The 22745-nt window shown below is 35.4% G+C and overlaps 2 protein-coding genes across 2 annotated transcripts; both read left to right on the top strand.

Annotated features, from left to right (window-relative positions):
* Positions 1-1108: 1108 nt before the first annotated feature.
* On the top strand, positions 1109-3075 carry LOC121411950 (EF-hand and coiled-coil domain-containing protein 1-like). Its single transcript, XM_041604862.1, has 3 exons — positions 1109-1664; positions 2806-2999; positions 3049-3075. The coding sequence occupies exons 1-3, from the start codon at positions 1109-1111 to the stop codon at positions 3073-3075; spliced, it is 777 nt and encodes a 258-aa protein (XP_041460796.1).
* LOC121410078 lies at positions 2988-17392 on the top strand. The gene is made up of 6 exons (XM_041601935.1): positions 2988-3205; positions 6233-6432; positions 7700-7860; positions 13191-13349; positions 14425-14512; positions 16357-17392. The coding sequence occupies exons 1-6, from the start codon at positions 3081-3083 to the stop codon at positions 16605-16607; spliced, it is 984 nt and encodes a 327-aa protein (XP_041457869.1). The 5' UTR covers positions 2988-3080; the 3' UTR covers positions 16608-17392.
* Positions 17393-22745: the final 5353 nt, after the last annotated feature.

Below are 22745 nucleotides of genomic sequence, written 5' to 3' on the forward strand. Positions count from 1 at the left end.
AATGGGATTGGACAAAATGGTAATTGGACTATGTAGGTAGTAGATTAACAGAAACGAAATTAAATTAGATCATGTGACGAGTGGACGAAATGGCAATAAATCTTTAGAAAGAGAGAGTTTAGAACCTTGCAAGAGAAAGTGGGGTAATGAGTAAGGCAATCAAGCAGAAGAGCCATTGACAAGGAAAGAGGGAGGGGTGGCATAAGAGGGAGTGTTATGGGGGCGATGAGTGGATGATGATATACCATGGATACCAAGGAACCAACCAGTGATTGAATGCATCATTCGTTCAACATCGCTCGTACAACGCGGATGCTTGCCCAACAGGAAGGTAAAATGCATGCAGAAGATGAAAGCAGGCGTTTTTTAACGAACGGAATTCAATCTGCAATAGAGGTAATGTGGTTATCAACAAATTTCTTTTTATCAGACTTGTGATTTTACTTTTAAGAATATCTGGGGAAATGCAAGTTTATTCCTAATGAGTTCAACCTTCAAACACTATTTGAATAGAATTTTACTGGCGTTATTAAATATTGATATCTTAATTAATTGGCACTTTCATCACCTTTGTAATGCTGTAATCTATATTTGAATGTTTTAATAAACGCTATATATATTCTCATTAAATACTACCATTTCCGTAGATATTTGGATTGAATAAATCAATAAGGTAAATTTTCAGGAGGGTCGATATGAGATTTTGAAAAATAAGGATTTTTTTAGTATTATTATTTCATTTGATTGATGCTGCATGGAGAATGAATGATTAACTACTAACGAAAATATTGTATAACAAACTTGCAATGAAATTACATAGTTCTATCTGATGATTTTGTCTACATTTACATTTAGCTTCGCTTTCTCTCTGCCTCTCTTGATTACAAAATTTTGTCTCGTCTTTTACTTCTGATTTTGATTTCCAAATATTCAAGAGAGATAATCTAACAAGATATAAAATTTATGATTGTTTTTGTTCATATCAATGGAATTCACATTAATTTCATCATATAATTCTTATCACATCAATTTGTTCTTTCCTGATTAACACATTCATAGTCATGGTTTCTTCTTTTTGTTATAATTTTTTTTTCAGAAGCCCCGAAGTATGATTGTTTCAACTCAGCGATCTCAGTGGTTGACGATTGCTTTATCTCATGCTTACAGCCACCAGACTCGAGAACCAAACACCAGTAATGAAATCATTGTTCTCTCTACCGGCATTGACCAATATATCCAAGAAATATTCTTTCACCTTGGCCACCGGGATCACATCACCGATACAAATAGAGATGATGGAGAAAAAGAAACTATTTCATGGAATGATTTTTACATACTCTGTCAGCTTCTAGGAGCTGATGAAGATAGTGTGAATAAGGAGAGAGGAATTCATGATGACGAGATTGGATTTCAAGATTTCCATTCACGACTCATCAATATCTTTGCTAAAATAAGCGAAGAAAATTGCAAAGTTGATGACCAAAATGAAAGAAATGAGAATAGATGGAAAACTGATGATGAGATGGTTGAAGCTGGTATCAATATTCCTGACAGGAAAGGATTGTTGTTGCGTCAGATGTGTACCGAATGCTTTCATTATCGATCTCCTTTAGAAGTATTTCACTCTGTACTCTACAAGCAGGGTAAAATACCCATGTGTGAAGGTAAGCACAACGTTTCTTTAATGTTTAATAGCTGCTTTTATGTTTAACGCATAATTAACGCACGTGTACATCCCTAATTCTAAAAACGAACCCGTATTGTGTCTCTCTCTTAATGCACTTCACCTCAAACACTTTTCTGCCTAGTAAAATCACCGTTTAAATGAGAATGAATACCTGGGAACAAATTAGCTTGTAAAAAGAAGAAAAATCAATGAAACAAATCAATAAAAGTTTTTAAGTATTTATTTATTGTCCATAATTGGAAATTCTTCTTGTTTACATGCCGTGCAAAATGATAGACAACAAATTGTATAAATTAAACATGAACAATTGAATCTACATTTGGAACATGACAAAAAACATAATATAAAATAATTAGAAGAAAGTTAGCAGCATTTGAATGTTGAGATCCCAATAATGTGGACATCGTCCTATTTGCACTGCAACCAATATGAGTGTTATATATTTGTTAAACTCATTATTACTTATGTGTCACTTTTATCAAGTCTGTGAATAATCAGGTGTTTTCCTTTATGGAGGATAAGGATAGAAGTTTCACAAAATGTAATAGACAACGAGTTTATACTTTTATTAGAATTAGGAAAAAAGTAATGCTTTAGGTAATATATTATTAGTGTAGAGACCGAGGGAAGAGTTGTTCTTCTGTTACGTCATCGTGCAAGTGAAGGATCTTTGTAGAATTAGTAATCTCAATATTTCAAATTCTCATTACTTTCTCATTGTTAATTTTTTTCAAACTTTCATTTATTTATTTCTTTTATTTCTTTTTTCATGCAAACTATCTTGATCCAGGGTTTCATACTCTTTTATTTATTTTATACAATGATTTTAACTATAATGTACTTAATACAGTAGTTGTTTAACAGCTTAAACAAATGTTTGAACAACAAAGTTTAATTTCTAACATTCTATGATCATTACATTAAGCACTGTTGTTTAGACTGTTAAACAACTACCGTTAAGTTCATGTAGTAAACGTATAAATTCCTGTTCGGTTCCTTTTTTAATGCAATATATTTTCACCAAATTGCTCAACAAACTTTTGTTGTCATTTATTCGAAACTCTCGAAACCCTAATAAGTTATTAATCACAATTTGTAATCACTACTTTTGTTCATAGATGAAGAGCACTACTCCAAACTAAAAGACGGTAGGCCAATTTTAGCACAAAACGAAGAGGTGGCTACTCTAAGAGCAGAAAACAACTGTCTACGAGAGGTTGTAGAAGATATGCGAAGAGCACTGCAGACATGCGACGCTAAATGCCTCGCTATGACTGTAGAGATTACAAAAATCAGTAGCGAAGATGAGAGGGTGATTGATGGCAATAAACAAACGAGGAGTATTGACTACAATGAGAAAGAGTCGCCAAGAGTTAGAAAACTTGTAAAAGAAATGACTTGGTTGCGAGAAAGCAGGGATAAACAACTTGAGGAAGCTATTCTCTATACCCAGCAAATGGAAGCTGAACTATGGCAAGAAAAGCTGAAAAACAAAGCTCCAGAAAAATGTGACAAAGGGTGAGTAAAAGTAAAGGAGTAAGTGAGAAAGGTAGAGAAAGAGTGGGAGAGGGAGAGAAATAGAGAGATGGGGAGGTTAATTTGCTGTTATTTAATCATAGCCTCTTCGCTCTAATATAAAGGCGCCACTAAATCCTTCCCAATTCACTTAACTTTGATCCTGTGAAATTATCATTTTAATCTTTTGGATAATCTTTTGATTTGATTTAACGTATTCCTCTGATAATAACCTAACCCGTTCCAATGTAGAGTTCGTTGACATTCCTTTAGTTAGGGAATGAAACTACTCTCTTGTATGCAAATATTAACTAGTGTATACTGCGTCATTTTATAAATGATTATTTAAAAAGCAATATCAGATTAATCATTTTTTATTATTATTTCATACTTGTGTGAATGATATGTCTCCCTTATAATGAAATAAGTTGCAGCAATAAATATCTAATGCACTAAATCAGTGTCAATCCTATTTTTCTAGTTCTTGGAGGAAAAATTTGAATAAACCTAATTTCATGTAATAAAATACGAAAGAACAAGTGGAGATGTGACATCATAAGCCCACCTAATGAATATTCATGACGACTATTTTCACAAAATATTGCTGAAATTAAAAATTCAATAACTTTGGTATTTGTTATCCGATTTTGATGAAATTTTCGGCATTTCGCTCATTTAATTATACTCTATTTATTAAGCTATAAATACTTTCAGCCAGGACCATCCTTTTAAAGTCGGTCTTAGGTCGCATGATCAAGGTCAAATGTAATTTATTACCAATGAACGTAGTACGTATGGCATCATATGTATGGTGTATTTTGTGAATAATTATTTTAAAGTAGTTTTCAAAGCTCCACTTGTTTTATCATTATTTTTCAAGCTTTCCCCTCATCTTATTCACTCGTTTTCCTCACTGTGTTCCCTTTTTTCTCCTCTATTTTGCCTTCTATTTCTTTTTCTTTTCATCTCCTCCCCTTTTTTGCTACGCCAATAGGTGGGGGGTGCCCCTCGGTCTCCCCCTCGACCCGTCTATGACTTTGGCATTTCAAATTATACACAGTGCTCTAACCTCAATCCATAATCAAATTATGTGCTGCAGAGAGGGTAGTGATTTTAGAAAGGTACCTTGTTTTCGAAGCACTCAAATGAATATCCTTAAGTCAATATTCTTCGCTAAGGGATCATCATGAGGTTATACAATATTTCTGATTTATTTCATTTTCTCAATGGTTTCTCAAGCGTCTTCTCCGCGAGTTGCAATACGTTTTGATATCCAGATGACGCCCTCATGTTCATGATATTTCTTGAAAAAATGTAAAAAAAAGTCAATAACAAAAAAATAAAAAGTTAGGCCTAATGATACAGTATGAATAGATAGAAACCAAAGAGCCGTGAAATGACAAGGTGCGATTTTCCTGTTATGATGTACAAGAAGTTTCATTCCTGGAAATCAAAATTACTTTACATATTTTAATCCAAATCACAGTTTGCAAAAAATGAAAAGTTCCAAATCAAAATAATAAAAAAAAAGGTTACGGGACATCATTAACTCTCTCATTGGCAGATTGGTTGAGTGGCTTGGGAGCGCCCCCCCCCAAAAAAAAAGAATAATAATAATGACATAAAAAATAGAAATAAATAAATAAATGAAAATACATAAATAAAATAGAAATAATTGCCAAAAAAATGGAGAATGAAAAAAATGAAAGAGAGAGGTGGATTATGATGGCATTTTCTGAATACTATGTCAAAATCAATCACAAAATGGGATGTTTGTATTAATGATGTTGAAATTTTTGCTCGGTCGCTTGCTCGCTTGAAACTTTATATAATTTTTGCCCGATACGCCATATCTGTCACTTTTTAATCACAGTTTTTTTTTCTCATTTCGCCTCTGCTCATTTGCTTAAGTCTTCACCCTCCATTCCACCAAGCTTCATCTGACTCTTCATTCAAACTGTTCTTAAGACATCTTTTCGTTCACTTTGTAATTATTTTACTGTTCTTTGCTTCGTATCATTAAGTTTTATTGACCACTTTCTATACAAATGCAACACAATATGTATTTGTCTCCTTATTATTTTTTTCTTTTACTCTCTTAATCGAGGTATTTATTCACAATAACACAAACAATTTAAAACAAAAAAATAAATTCAATTCAATTATGCAATAATTTTTTCAATATCACATTTTTTCAGAATTCCGAACTTGCTTTTTTGTTTACATAAACTTTCTAAATAAATAATCATAGTAAGCTTGAATCAATTCATAAAGAATTCGCATCATATTTTTTTTCATTTGAATATGCTTTTTATATAATTTCGATAAATAACAAATTGAGAAATAACACAAAATAGATTACACATAACATTGCTCGAATTTTGCAGATCATAACCTATAATAATGTTTTTTCATCTATAGAAATAGTAACCTTGAAAATATAAAATACCAACCTTTCTATAATTTTCCAAAATAATCTAACATATTTACAATACAGTATAAAATGAAAAGTGGTATCAACTTCTCCACAAATTTTTCTACTACATACCACTTAAATAAATTGTCTCTTGAGGATAAAATCTTGTTTAAAAATTTAAAACAAAATTGTCTAAGTCTGTTATCAACAATTAAATGCAACTTAAAATACATGGTTCCAATTAAAGGAAATTGGTAATGAGAAAAGATTAGACCAAAATGATACAATGTCTGGTTCTTCCGATACCTCCGAACATGATAAAGAAGAAGTCTCCTTATGAATTTCTATCATTGTACATAGACGGAATGTGCGCTCTGGACAAATTCACCATTATTATCATTATCATCATCATCATCATTATCATCATTATTGTCCACGTTGTGAAATTAAGCGAATATTTAAAATATCAGAAATTTCTTATTTCACCTCCTATATTGATTTAACTTTATTTCAATGGTTGTTATATCTTCAATAGGCTAATTATTCAAATCTATGTATTGTTTTAACCTTCACGAATAGTTGGTCTGATCAATATGTATGAATTGTTGTTTCAGAATTGATGCAACTATCACTCCGCATATGGATGCTTCTCTGAATGACGTCATGAATGATGAACGAATGAATGACGTCATGAACGATGAACAAATGAATGAAGTCGTGAATGATGAAGGTGGAATGACTCCTTGTAGTGAAAGGCAATCTAGCTTAAGTAGCGAATCTTTATCAGAATCAGATGATGACAGCATTATAACAAGTAAGATTAATATATTATATGAAACTTTCTACTTGACACAACCAATAAAGACATTTGAAAAAAATAATGTCACTGGCGTACATAATGACGGTGGGGTTGGAGCTTTATTCCCGAAGTGTTTTACGACCAAGACAAAATTCTAAAAGAAAAAAAGTGAAAAAGTGACATTAGTTGAAGAAAATCATGTCAGAATCTGTCCAAAAAATGTTTGCTTGTGTTTAATTGGTGGGGTGAATTGTGTCAGATTGCAGGATAAAAGTAGATGCCTAGGGGGTATTATATGACGGACATAAAACCGGTGCTAGCTGCTGAACAGTTCACATAACTTGCAAATAAACGGTGATAATAGATGGTCAAAACCTTATTGGATGCTATTGCAACTATTGCAAGCTGTGAAGAATCAGAATGCAACAATGCAAATTTCATGTATCTTCACTTAACCGGCTACGTATTTTGCTTTATAAACACTCGTAATTCGAGTTAATGGACTTCATTATGCTTCTCAACGTTCTGAATTATACAACCATACATGTATGTCGTCATTCAATGTGGTCGGAGTTGAAATGACAAGCGTTTGAACGTAAATAGGATTGATCATTTTATTGTTTTCCAACTGACAAAATTGGTATTTTGATAACAGTGCGCACAAAAACAACATTTAAAGTGTTTTCTGCCTACATTGATTAAATCTAGGCTATATAACTTCTTTTTGGCTAAGTTTGTTTGCTTCTTATTTAGCGCAGCTTTTCACCCTTATCTGCAAAAGTCCTTTCATAGCACATTTAACTGATAAAGCAGTTGAAACCAAATAAGAGGCAAATCAAAAGAAGAAACATATCATAATTATATGCTCTTAAAAGCTGTGGGCTAACGTTAATTCAAGCATTTGATAATTCCAAGAAAAAAGTCTCTTTGCAAATCGTCTAAAAATGTTTGGATTTGGCTTGCCGTTAAATAGCACAATGATACTCATTTTCGATGTATACGAACTGGAACGTTTCTCGAAGAAATACTCCTCTGGTAAGTGGTAAAAATGCATGAAATTGGCTTCATTATATTTTGTATGTAATCAGTTTTTTAATCGGAAATTAATTCGACAGATAAATTTATCATGCTTCAAATTATGACACTTTCACCAATGCAGCTTTTGGATGCTTTGAAGGCAAATCCATGAATTGTTTCTATCCCTTCCCAATTATATGGACAAGCATTTCTTTCTCCAAGAAAATTGTAATAATCTGCCGCCCTTTGGTATTATTATTTTCAGGTATACCATCCGGTGATTGGTGTTTTCCTCAATCTTGTGATGACTACTCACCGGTTACCCGGGTTAACATTGCAAATCTAGAGATTGAAATGGAAGAGCTCAAAGAAACAGTTCGACAGGTGGAATTTGAAAGAGATGCAGCGCTAGATAAATCCCAACAGGTTAAGACTTAACAATTTCATTAAACCTGACTGACTTCTTCACCTATCATAATTATAAAATCCTACACGAGATTTTCTTCAGAGGGGTTCGGATTGTTAAAAAGGGAAATCGTTCTGGTTGAAAAAAGGTCGACCATAGAGGTATAAAGGATCGATTCTGAAGTCAGGTTTAACTTAGACCATGGTCTAACTCTGCGCTAGAATTATGGGAAGCCTAAAGTGTCAATATTTTTATTAAGTTGTATGTTTCTCATGTTTACTATGCTCTTTCTTGATTCATCGATGGTAAAGAGAATCATCTATTTATACTTCCTAGATAATTATGAATGATTTGAGAGCCATCAATGATCGAAATATGATATCTCTACTGTTATCGATTTATGGAACAATTGGCTATCCATACTTAAACCACAACTTTAAACCTGAGTTTAAGTTAAATCCGACTTCAGAATACGGGCCTCACAGTTTTAAACGTCAATGAATTAAGACCATGTTTGGGGAATCTACATGGAAATCTTTACCTGTGAAATGTCATAACTTTGACAGTATAAATTATGGATCCAGTTTATGAAGTTGGACTTAGTAACCAAGTATCACTTAACATCTTGCCCGAGTTTCAGATCACATCATTGAGGTCAAAGGTCATTAAAGGTCAATGAACTTTTATCATTTTTGGGGTAAAAAGTTTATGGATCTAGTTGATGAAACCTGGACATTAGGGTAACCAAGACAATTGTATCACTAGTTGTCTGTCAGTATTTACGATCAATACGCCAAGTATTTTACTATCATGGTATTTTCTGTGAATAATTATTCATCTAATACTGCTATAGCAGGGGCCGCGGAACGGTTTTCAAAGTGGGGCGGGGGGCTGAGCCAAAAGTGGGGGGCTGATCATGCAAAAAATCACAATCGTATGGTAATTTTTGCGTTTTCTTTTACACGGTTTTGGAAAAAAAAGTAGGGGGCGGGGCTGAAACCCCCCCCCCCCCCCCGGTTCCGCGGCCCCTGTATAGTCAGAGTCAACCTGTATAGTCAAAGTCAACCATAATTATAGCAAGAGGTATTCCACTTGCTTTGTGTGTTATTTCTTCCTGAAGTGAACAGGGAGCTGTTGTAAAAAGACTCTAAAATCAATCAGTATATAAACCCAAAGTGCTCTAATGGAGAATTTAAATGCCCTTCAAAAGCAACTGCCATGACCATTCTCCCTTCCTGACATATCGCAGGTTTCAATGCAGTGGCAACCCTCATTTTTTCCACGAAGTGGTAGAGCGGAGTCATAGGCAGATCCAGGGGGGCGAGGGGCCCGGGCCACCCCCCCCCCCCATTGGCGGAGCAAAAAGAAAGAAAAAAGGGGAAAGAAAGAAAAAAAAAGAAAAAGGGAAAGAGGGGAAAAAAAGAAGGGGAAACATAAGAGGAGGAAGACGAGTGAATAAAATAAGATGGGGGAAGACTTGGAAAATAATTTTTAAAAATCTTTCATGTTGGGATGTAAAATTTTCGCTCGAGCTTCGCGCTCGCATTGCCTTTTAGCTCAATATTGAGCTTAGAATATCAAATTCTGAAGTCAAAATACACAAACATATTTCAGCTCGGAAATTGAACTTTCATTATTTTGTTTGATTGACAAATTGAATTTTAAACAGTGCTCTGTAAAAATTTATGTTTTACTGTGGTCTGAATATTAACAATTTCTGCTTGCGCTGCACGCTCGCAATATTTGTTTGTCAGGTACCTATATTATTTTGTGTATTCCATAAAGTTATCAAAATATCCCTTTTCAGGTCTGATTGTCAAAACGTATCAGCTAGCGCTGCACGTTCGCATTTTCATGTTTTATTGGTGAGTTATGTATATCTCAATATCAATTCTAAAACAAACTACTTAAAATCCCCATTTGATGACAGTTTATCAAAAATTTCTGCTCGCATTGATTTTTGAAAGATATTCAGGCATCATATTCATAATTACAAATTGCTTTAAATGTCCAGTTTTCAGGTATAGTTTCGCGCTCTCATGCTTTGGAAGCGAAATAGGAAGATAGTCATCATTTTCATATGACATAATGTCTTTATGGAATGTCCCGGTCCTTTGTCAAAACTCAAAGTAATAATAATGAAACATATCAGCTCTTTTTTTTAACTGTGATCCATATCCACCTCACAATTTTCCCACGAAGTGCTTGAAATACAAAGCTTAAAATTGACCCTTTTTCAGATCATAATATCATGTATTTCTTAGCTCGCGCTTTGCACTCGCTTTACTGATTTTCATGAGAAGAAAGATATTTAGAATACCAAATTCTAGGTCACGGTCGAAATCTAAAACATGCGAGTGCACATTCTTCAGATGCGCAGCTGGTTCTCTATTTAAATCATTATCCAGTTTCAGATCACAATATCAATAATAATTGTCTGCTGGCGATTTGCTCTCGCATTATTTTTTTCCGCTCGCGCTTCACGCTCGCATCAATTGTTTAGTTATATACTTATCCTTTTCATGATTACAAAAAAAGCTCAGAATTTCCATTCTTCAGTTAGAAATGTCAAAAATTTTCAGCTCGCGCTTCGCGCTCGCATCAGTTAACATACGTCTTCATGGCCTACAAGCAGCCGTTAACAGATCCTTTTTTTATCAGATCAAAACGTATATCAAAAATAAATTTAAAAAAAATCTGCTCGCTCTTTGCGCTCGCATTATTTAATAGTTGAAATATGTAACGTCTTCTTGGCTAACAAGCTGCCGTTAACAGATCCTTTTTTTATCAGATCAAAACATATATTTACAATTTTCTGCTCGCGCCTCGCGCTCGCACTTTTGAAATAAGGCTTATGGTGTTATATGAATATATATATTTAACTTAGCAGGCGCGTACGCAGGATTTTTGAAAGGGGGGGTTTTCGAGCTGATTTTTTTTTTAAATCTCCCGCCCAGTCTCTAAAAAGTGATGAACGGGGGGGGGGGGGGAGGAGGCGATGATTTTTTTTCTTTTTTTTCAGCGCTGCAAATAAGACAATAACATTTAAGTGGGGATGGGGTATGTAACAGTGCGGTCATGACCCGCGAGCGAGCAGAAATGTTCTCGTTTTTGCGTTGAAAACATAACCTTTTTGTCAATAGTTTGTTGATAGTCGATGCTACATGTCCTTCGGATCGTAGCACTCATGATATGGCCTTGATCAGAACACTAGAAACTTGAGAAATGTCATGAATAATTACGAGCGAGCCGAAATGTTTGCGTTTTTCCGTCAAAACATACAATTCTTCTCAATAGCTTGTTGGTAATGATTACATATTAGTTGATGATACATTTCCTTCTGCTCGTAAGTCTCATGATATGGCCTTGATCAAGAGACTAGAAACTTAAGAAATTTCATAAATGATTACGAGCGAGCGGAGTGAGCGAGCCGAAATTTTCGCGTTTTCCCGTCAAAACATACATTTCTTGTCAATAGTTTGTTAGTAAATCAAGTATTAGTCGATGCTACATGTCCTTCTATTCGTAAAACTCATAATACGGCCTTGAACAGGAGACTAGATACTTAGGGAATTTCATAAATTATTACGAGCGAGCGGAGCGAGCTAACCGACATTTTAGCGTTTTCCGTCATTTTGGTTTTCATATTGGTAAAACATATTTTGTAAGAAAACGTATGTCTTTGTCTTGGTTCACTTGTATTCATAAGTATACATCATGATAATCATGTATGGCCTTGTTAATGGCGATACCGTGATCATGTCGGCGACATGCGGAAATAAAAGATATAATAAAATGGAGCGAGCGAAGCGAGCGGAAATTTTTTTCTGTGTTTTTCATCGGAAACATGAGATTCTGTTCATTATTGCTGTCATATACATTATTGGGTAGGGGAACTGTCCGTAACCAGACCAAGGAGTTATCAGGCGCTTGCCCGATAACTCCTTGACCAGACCGACCTCTGGGGAGACAAGCAAAAAAAAAAAGGGGGGTTGAACCCCCTAACCCCCCCTCCCTTGCGTACGCGCCTGTAACTTAGTGACTAAGTGGCTATTAGGACTACCCCTTCAAAGAAACAAACAAAAATTAATTTTGAGTGGCCGATCAGGGAAAATGTGGCTGAAAAAAAAATTCCGGGCCCCCACTATTGGCGAAGGCTGGATCCGCCCCTGGGAGTAAGGTGTCAGATACATTTTTTTCGGTGAAAGGTACGTCTGATAAAAGTAAACAGCATTGTTTAGCGTTTCGATTGTATGCATTCTGTGATCCTGTAAGCGCAAGGTAACGATGAGTCAGAATGGTGGGTTTTCATCTGGAAGATAATTATTGTTAGCCTTTATAGATGACAATACCCACTTGTTTGCTCTCGGAAAAACCCTCGGGTTATAGACAAAACCAAGCAGAAAATAGGTTCAGAGATGACTAATGGTTGATTTCCGTCGAGTTAAAAATCTTTCCATCGAGATGATTAATAAAATCAAATATTCCAGTTCACTTATTATTATGTCTATATTAAAATTTCTCATAATTGGAGGGGAAAATCAGATTTACCATTTGAAATTCAATTTTGTCTCTGTTCTCAACATATAACGTTTGAAAGAGCGTTAATAGGGGAGAGCTATTGGGGTAAGCCCGCGAGTCATCATGCCCCCCTCCCGTATACGCATATTCCTTTAAGGGCATCTAGTCATGCTCCGAAACAACGGAGGGGGGGGGGTCACAATCCAATAACATGACTGTGACTATTCATAATTCTTCTTGAGGTCATTAATAATAAAGCAGCCACCTATGGTTAAAAATCAGCATAGTTATCAACAAAACATTGAAGGGACGCTATATCCTTATATTTCAAGAAGCGCGTCGCTAACTAATGAGTTAACCTTTTCGTTTATGACTATACGACACTCTTTTACTAAGTAGGTAACCACTTTTTTTAAGACTGGCAGTTAAATTATGTACGTAGGGCGGCAATTACCCCCTCCCCGAAATTTTGGAACCTTACAATTTTACTGAAAATTTTCGTGAAATTCACCCAAGGTCTGCGCGAAATCCTTCAATTTCACTTAAGTGCCCCAATGACAATCTCAAGTCTCTTCGAAAATCTACAAGGATCTTACCCCCCCCCCCCCCGAAAAATGTATGTGTAAGGCCATGATAATAGGTATTATGAATTATTATCCATTGCAGATTGAAATTGATCTTCATATGGAATTATCATCCATTACAGATTGAAATTGATCTTAATATGGAATTATCTTTCGATTACAGATTGAAATTGATCTTAATATGGAATAATCTATCCATTACAGATTGCAATTAATCTTAATATGGAATTATCTATCCATTACAGATTGCAATTGATCTTGACATCGAACGTCGATATCGTAAGCTTGATCAAGGTCGGTATCTTGATGATATAAACTCTTTGGAAACTGACAAGTCCCGCTTATCGACTGTTGAAGAAGAATTAAGAGATGTCATCGTTCTGATAATGCGTCTTCGAGATATGGTGAGTTAAGTGGTGATTATCATTACGGTATCAACGATTTGTATCATTGGTGCATAGACATCTAGAAAATAAACGCAAAATTATACTCAATTTAAAAAAAACCTTCTCATTTGAATAATTACGACCAGCATGCAACCCCACTAATAACGACTTAAAAAGATAAAATATCAGTATATGAGAAAATGTAAACAAAATTATTGCAGTGTCACATTATTGGATGTTAATTATGATTACTAAGTTGTTGATTTTCACTGATTTATCGTTTATGAGACCTTGCTATACTTTGAAATGCCCAATACTCGGACCATACTTGAATATCATTTTTTATTTGACGAGATTAATCTCAACTTGATATTAAACAATAGTGTCGCTAAGGCGAGCACATAATACGCCTGCATGTAACAAGGAAAATGGAGTTATTGGTCAAGCAAGAAAAGTGGTAGGTGGCGACTTTACCTTTAACATTCTGACCTTAAAATCACTAGAATTTTGGGGATCCATGCTAGTATCATACAAAATATAAGCCTAGGTTAAGTTAAACTGAAGCTATCGCGTTTACAAGGACTGCAGAATGGTAAGATGAAAACATGTCACCTTGAGCTTTGACCTCAAAATCATATAGGCTTCCTGGGATTCATGGTAGTATCATACACACGCGTTTACAAGGAAAAGTTAACGGACAGAAAGACGGACGAACGGACACCGAGCGCATGGGCGGAAATCCCAGGGGGACAGTGGGGACGCGTCCCCTAAAAATAGTAGGGGGCACAATATCAAATGTCCCCCTACTATTTTTTGTCTTTTATGATGGTGAAAAATTCATCATTCACAATCAAAATAATACATGTATTTTGGACTAAACGACCTTATATTTCGGATGAATACCTTTATTTATGTGTTATTATTTATTTGTTTTTGTTTTGCTTGTCAAATTGTCCAGCCCCTGGTCCCCCTACCTTTGGGGACAGATTTCCACCCATGACCGAGCGTGATATCATAATACGTCCGGTCTAAGACGGGCGTGTAAAAATATATATGCATGGAATTGCCTTTTTTTTATTCTAATTTTCAAAAGAATCTTTCAAAGCGGTCACTCGGGAAAATAATCTTCGACATAAGCGAGAACAGTCTACACTCGGAGAAGGAAGCAGGGCACAATCTAGGTAGGACTTTTTTTTAACATATAAGGCCTAGCTACATATATGAGTGAGTGAAAGAGCATTGAGAGACATGGTAGAAACCCGGGGGGGGGGGCACTCACATAACAGGGACGTGCCGCTTTAATGACCCCATTTTTTCAGACCTGATTTTCAGTTCTCCACATACTCCGAATGACAAAAGTTCATTTCTGAAGCTAGTTCCCCAGCCCTGCCAAAATTGTCAAGCGTGATCACCGCATGCGAGAGATGCACGTAGGGGAAGGCGGGGTAAGTTGTGACACTTTTTGCTTTTTATGATCTTGTAGAAATAAGTACCTTGCCTTGAAATTTAATTCTTCTGAAATATTTTTCACCTATATATAACTTTCTACCCCCACACTGAAAGTCACTGTCACCTTTGAAAAAAGAGATGTCAATGGCTCAACTTGCCCCATTTGTGGGGTAAGTTGAGCCACCTTGTAGGGTAAGTTGAGCCACCAAAACTATGTACAAAATGTATGGGGGAAGAACCAGCATGTCACTTTTGTTTTATTTAAAGTGTTTTCACTTGCTAATACTTTATAAATACCAACATCCTGTAAAAGGAAAAGAACAGTCATGTAAATTTGCTCCCTTCTGTCTGTATATCGATAGCTTTTAAAGTTTTTTTTAATATTTATATAAGAATTACCATGGCTCAACTTGCCCCAGGGCCCTATGGGTGCTTAGGATTTGCCCAAATGTCCCCGACAAACTGGCGAAGCTTCGGGGGCCTGACCTACAGCATGTACAGTGCCGCGATCCCGTTCCGTATGTCCGCAGACCCTGTTTTTCCACACCGCGCGGAATACATTTTAGTTCCCAAGACCCCGTACTTAATCCTTTTAGTCAGTTACTTAGACCCCCATTTTAGAGTTTCGTGAGGCACACACCCCATCAAAAATAATTTGAGTGCCCTCCCCCGGGGCGGAAAGAAAGTAAGCAAGACATGTCTGGCTTATTATATTTTTGTTTTGTTTGTATGTTTGTTTTATCTTCAATGTTTTGCTATCGATGTTTTATATATCTTCCTTTGTTTTTTATGTGCTTATATTTCATCAAGGGGCCCCTTTCACAAGCTCTGCTTCTATCATGTCTATGGGGTCCCAAACCTTTCAAGTTATATTTTATTTGCAAACCTTTGTACTGAATATTTGTATTATATCACTTGATTGGTTTAAATAAATTTATATACCCAGTTGTTGTGTGTCCGGACAGGTTGTGTGTCCGGACGATCAATCTTAGAAAGTAATTTGGAAAAATTTACAAGAAAAGTTTAATCAATATTTAGTACAAAATGTCAGGAAATATTATAGAGAACAAAATAGAATATGATTAAAACTATTGAATTCGTATTTTTAGTGTAATCCAAAGACAAAAAAGAAGGCTTCAAAAATATAGTGTCCGGACACCCGACCCCCCATCCTATCACTAACTTACTAATATATTAAAAACTGCCAAGGAGAACGTGAATTAGGAGAGGAATGAGGATGAGAAGAATGAGAAGTACAATAAGAAGCAAAAGAAGAAGAAACAGGAAGGGGGAAGGTAAAACTTAAAGAAGTAAAAGAAGGGAAGGAGTTGATGGGGGAGAAGAAAGGACAAGAAATAAATTTCAATCTCTATCTGAAGGACGAGGGAAATTGAAAAGAGAGATGAGATGATTTATAAAAAAAAAAATCTAGAAGCTTACCAAGCCACAGAAAAGGGATGGCGATGGAAGATATTTTAAAACTGATTGTATTATGGTTTGATTCATATATATTATGTAGCGTATATTTTATCAATACTGGTTTGTCTCAATTTCTCTCTATCAAAATGACATACAGCTGGAAACTTCATACACATCCTTCGTAAGGAGCTTCTCCAATGTGATTCAATGCTAACAAATGGTAACCTGAACTCAACTCGGACCAATGGAATCAACCAGTCTACACAGAATCACAGCAGCACTTCCATAAAAAAAGAGTTTCACCAGTCCAATGACGACAGAAATATACAGGAAGATAGCAATACCCCTAAGAGACCTAGTGGGTTCCCAGCTGACCTCATTAAGAGTGGGTTTGAAATGAAATGTTAAACTTGTGCCATTGTTCAATCTTGTGATTGTAATAGTTTTACTGCATTATCAATATTAAACTATAACGTTTTATTTACCCAGGGTAGCCACTTCAGTTAGGAAACTGCTCTACCAGAGGGCCCTGCATGACATAATAATGTTATTATTATACCCTTCTCCAATCTTAAATGCTGAGCGCTGAGCAGGAAGGCAGAAGGTCCCATTTTTTAAAAGTCTTTAGTATGACTCGTCCAAGGATCGAACCCATGACCTCCCATTCATGATGCGGACAATCTAATGATGATAATAATATGGACCATTCATATAGTGCAGCTACTATCCCCCCCCCCTCAAAAAAATGATCAGGGCTTTCGAGGCTTATTCCATGATTTAGTTCAGTAGTTTAGGTTGCCATTCAAGGAAAAAATTGCATATAAGAAAACTTATTTACAGGGCCACATGACCTTATTTCAGTTTCCCTAGTTTCAACTGAAAATTGGTATGCTTTACCCTTTCTTTTTTACTATTAAAAAGCATTGTTGTGACATTTTCTTAGATGTATTTCATTTGTATCAATATATGTATGGATGCATGCATTTTATTTAATTTGTAGTAACCTGCACTTTATGTGAATATGAAAATGAGTGATTATACAAATTAAATATCAATTCCATTTGTTCAATGGAAATAAATAATTTTTTCATATAGATAGAAGGGGTATAAAATGATGTGTTTGATGATATATCCATGGCACAGATTGATCCCTTTCAAACTAAAAATGAGAAAATTGCATTTTAAGGAATATATACATGTATCACATCCTTGTTCACGATGTATGAAAAAATAAAATTTGTAACTCCATTATTCTTTGATGGATTTTCATCAATCCTCAATCAATATCAATAATTTTCTCAATTTTTTCTGCTTTTATAAAAACAAACCTATACAATCAACAATTCTGTTCATACATCTATGAAATGCTAGTTTGCATGTACCTTAAATTCAACATTCATAAAAAAAAGATATGGACCAAATAATTAAATGAAATTCATCATATTCTCATCTTTTCCATCACATTTCATTGCAGAATTTTTACCTTTTTTCATTTTTTTCAATACAGAATAAACATAATTTCTATTCAGTGAATGATTTGGTATTTTGCACTACACAAAATTTGGTCTCGGTGAACCTCGGTTTAACTTTCAGATTACCAAGCTGAAAGCATAAAGTTTGTGCGTTTCAAATTCTCAGAAAGCAGAAGTGGGATCAACCCTAGCTTTTCACACCTACATCAAAACAACCGTCATTAAGTAATGAAAACTGTTACTTATTTGATTAGAATTCATATTAAAGATATGAAAAAAAAATCAAGAGCACAGTATGATGATATGGTCTACAACATTTTGAAGGGATAAATCCATCATTATCATCAGGTGGTAAAGTCAGAGCCGTATCAAGTACCCATTGTCTATTATAAAAAAATCCAATGGAAGGCCAATCACATCTTGAAGTTCACCCTGAAGAAAACTTTGTTGTAAAATAGCAGAAAAAATAGTACAAAAATATTGGTGAAGGTTTGAGGAAAATCCGTTACAGAGTAAGAAAGTTATTAGAGTTCAAAGTTTTGGATATGTGACGTCATAAACGAGCAGCTGCCCCATGTGTTTTGTAATATAAAAGGCATGAATTTCAAATTTTGTATGGTTCCTGATGACTTAATTTTGTTTTCTATTCATGATCGGGTGTGAAATGATTTGTCTATTCATATACAAAAGGTACAGTGAAAACTATTTTCAATTTTCTGAGAAAATGACATTTCATTGGTTTTTATACCATTCACTATGTAGGAATGCTGCTTGCATATGACGTCACAAAACAAAGAATTGAAATTCTAATAACTTTTTAATTATTTGATGAATTTTTCTTGAACCTTGGGCAATATTTTTTATTATCTTTTTCTGCTATTTTTACAATAAACTTTTTGTCAGGGTGAACTTCCCCTTTATTAAGTCTTTGAAATGTCCAGCAATGAGCCTGACAGACATCTCCCAAACTTGACACAACCTCATATAGCTGCCCGATAATGGTGGATGTATTCCACTGACACACAGGTTTATCTTCAAAAGTTCAAATTCTTGATTAGTCCATTGACAAACTACATGTAAATTCTATAATTTACACAATTTTGTGCAGGGCCTACCCAGTTTAAGTATGCAGAGGATCAATAGACCATTATGCTTCCTCACAAGCTTTCAACATATCACAATCCAATCAAAGTGTTTGTTTCTACAGGACAATGAGGGTGCAAGACCACTGTTCATGGTATTTGTATGCATTCATAACACTTTTTATTTAGTATTCACATAGTAATAAATTTACATAATTATCAACTTATATACAAGTATTTACAAATGTACACTTTGCAATGTCCTAGAGATGTGTAGTATGATATACTTGCCTATATCACTGTATGGGGAGAAATGTTTGTAAAGATACAGAGTATTCATATCTCATCAAAGATGCTAAACTTCTTCAACACTGCAGTAATAATAATAATTGCTGGTTTTTATTCATCGCTCCATAACTGCTCAAAGTGCTTTACAGCGTACATGTATTATTTAGTACCCTGGTCATTCATTTCAATCCCACATGAAAAGTGCACAATTTCCACTCCCTGAGGAGCATTCCTTGCATGAATTATGCTGTCAAAATACAAGTTCGAGGTGAAATCGAGACACTTCTTAATATATATTGTAATGCTTGCCAAAAGTAAAAATACAAAAAATCATGAATATAATTTGAAATGGTGAAGTTGTCTAAAGTAGCAGAATTTAGATATGCATTTTATAAATCTAAATCAAGGTACTCATTTCTTTTTTTTCTGTATCAATAGGTTACTAACCTCAAATGCGACAATAAATACTTTAAACTACAACTAAATCTGTAAATGGAGAGGATAGGCCTCACTCTCAAGTCAGAGCAAGACATCAGAGAACATTTTCAAATAGCCAGGGACAATGATGAAGGATTAAAATAAGGCAATCATCAGATCCACAGCTTTTGTCATAGTAAATGAAGTTAAGTGTCTCAACTTCAGCAAAGACTAATTAAACTCCTGAAAGCCTGGGCGTTGTGGCGTGCGCCTGTAATCCAAGCTGTGGGGAAGTTACAAATTGATGCAGAGGTTCGAGCCCTGATCACGTCTTTGCAAGTTCGAAAGGATTCGCCTCTCAAAAACTGACATCAATTGGAAGGCTAATTCCAGCCCACCCTAATTTTCATACCCTTTGTTTCAGTGGGCAGTTCTCGCTCAAGCATGAATAGTTTTCCAACTTTTTGGTGTCATTTGAAAGTTGACTTTATTGGCTTTCCATATCTACAAGTCTTTTCCCCCAAAGTGCTACTTGTTTTATTTGGCAGCCATTTCAAAAGTGTATAGTTTTTATTGGGACGCACTTTATATCCTATATAATAAGATGACGTCAACTCAAAAGATGATGCAGTAAACCATTCTCAGCTTTAGCTTTCATTTTTATAAGACTTTGTCAGAAGCGGCCTGTAATTACAGACTATTGTGGCAGTAAAGTAGGATGCCTACCGTATCCTATCTCGTTCTTTCATTAAGAACGAGATAGGACACAGTATTTCTTCTAACTTTTTTTGGTAAATGTTGACACCCATACCTACTCAAATCAGTTGAAAAACCATTTCTAATAATTTTATTCAAGACTGGCTATTTTGAAATGATGAAATGAAAATCCATATTGTATTGTTAAAAATAAACATGAAAAGGAATACTAGTACCTCAAAAATTTGCTTTGCCCAATGTGTGCCCGGCAGTCGCTGTGCAGCGCCAGATCAACGAGGCTCTATCCCTTTAATCACTAAACACCAAACAAGTTAGCAGCAACTCCCATCTTTTAACATCTTTTGGTCTGACGTGGCTGGGTTTGAACCTCTGACCTCGAGGTTGTGAGACGGACGCTCTACCAACTGTGCCAACACACCGGTCTAATTTAGAGATACTATAGTAAAAGTTTGGATTCTCTGAAAAGTTTTGGTGAGCCATTCATTTTTATTGCACCCATCAAACGTACAATACCCCCATTTCCATAGCTTTCTAGTCATTATACATCATTGTCATTTGAAGCCATCATATAGCAGCTATTCATTCACAGCAGTATTCAACCCACTTTGCCAGTATTACTACATGAGAGGGCAAATCAATGCATTACAGTGTATGGTAATTATCCATTTGAACTTCAAAGGCGGCAAGGCCACTAAGACAGAACCATTTTAAAATTCAGAACTCACATGATAGAAACCTGCATAAACACTTCACCATAAATCATTGAAAATTTCGATCCAATTCAATCAAGTTAGTGTTCTTGAGGCATGTAATATTTCATTTATAATGGGCATCCAAGTATATTACAAACTCTGTATCTGTAACCCAATATGACAGTGCACAAGAAATTAAAATTGTATTGGATTTTGCTGTTTGACCATGCTACCTATTACATATGCTACTGACCAGGTGATGAAAATGATAAACTTTTGCACTCCTCTTTAAAAAATTTGTTTTTAGTGTGCACACCATGTGACTCTTAGGCAGTAGACTCGGGTAGTACCATGACATTTGCTCCACTGTAAATTCCATGCACTAATCGAATGACCAACTTCAACCCTGGATTTAAAACTACACCCGAAAGTTCGTAATTCTGAAGATTCGTTATTCTGAATTTTCATAATCCTGAAACATGTACATGTAAATTGCCTATACCTCAATGTTCGTTAATCTGAAAAACGAAAAAGAGTTTGTTAATCTGAACACTTGTGGCATTATTCTGAATGTTCGTTAATCCGAAAACAAAATAGGGTCCAATATTCTGAAGGTTTGTTAGTCCGAAGAGGAAATAAGGTTTGTTAGTCCATAAATGAAATAAGGCTTGTTATTCCGAAGGTTCATTAATCAAAAAATGAAATAAGGTTCGTTAATCCGAAAAATTGAATAATCCGTGGCGATGCTGGGAAAACCGGAAGGGGAAGCGTGGTGGGGGGGGGGGGTAGAAACACCGTTGCTGTTCACTCGTTATGAGGATGGGAAGGCAAGGGCGCGGCGGAACGCATTTTCGTTTGGAGACCAAAGACAAAAAAGGGCACTTATATGTCAAAATGAACATTTTGGTGATATTTTCATTATGAGATCATCATCTGCATGAAGTCATTGTGCGTTTGTAGTAATTTAAGTTGAGCAAAGCCTTTCTGAAGTGATTTCTGATTATCGTAAGATACATATATAGGATTTTTGCGTGGTTAGAAAAATTTTCAAATCTGAAGTCCTAAAACCTGCTTGGTCAATTATGGGGCTAATTGGGCCCTATACTGTTGCATCCTCGCGAGGTGTAACCGCAAGCTCAAACTTTTGGAAATTTCAATAAGAAATGACAAACATTCCAAGAAGTTCTGCAATCAAATAAAAGATGTATATCTAACTAATTAACGCACGCGCAAAGCATGACCTGAAATTTTGACTATACATGTACTGACCAGAAACGGAACATGTTCAGGACGATATTTAGTGACTCATGAATAGGATATATTTAGCCAATTAAATAATGCGAGCATGAAGCATGAGCTGAAAATTATGATATTCAGGGTGCGACCACTTGACTGAAGGCCCGCGAGACCAACTTTAAAAAAAAAATTATTTTCCTTCATCAGGTGCAGCGGTGTATGCCTGTTATCAGAAGAGGAAGGGGCAGAGCCAAATATTTCCTGGTAACTTCGTCTAGAATTAGTGACATAGCTAGGATTTCAGTTTAGGGGTGGTAGTGAGCATGGGAAGCGCGCTCCCGGGGGGGTAGAGGCAAAATATTTCCTGGTAACTAAGTCCAGAAAGATTTAATTTTAGGGGACGGAATTGAGCACGCGACGTGGCGAAACACTTAAAGGACAAGTCGACCAAAAAAAACTTGATTTGAATAAAAAGAGAAAAATTCAACCAGCATAAGACTGAAAATTTCATCAAAATCGGATGTAAAATAAGAAAGTAATGGCATTTTGAAGTTTCGCTTCATTTCACAAAACAATTATATGCACATCTCAGTCGGAATGCAAATGAGGAACTGATGACATCACTCACTCACTATTTCTTTT

Source organism: Lytechinus variegatus, chromosome 3 (genome assembly GCF_018143015.1).
Source record: "Lytechinus variegatus isolate NC3 chromosome 3, Lvar_3.0, whole genome shotgun sequence".
NCBI classification, from domain to species: domain Eukaryota; kingdom Metazoa; phylum Echinodermata; class Echinoidea; order Temnopleuroida; family Toxopneustidae; genus Lytechinus; species Lytechinus variegatus.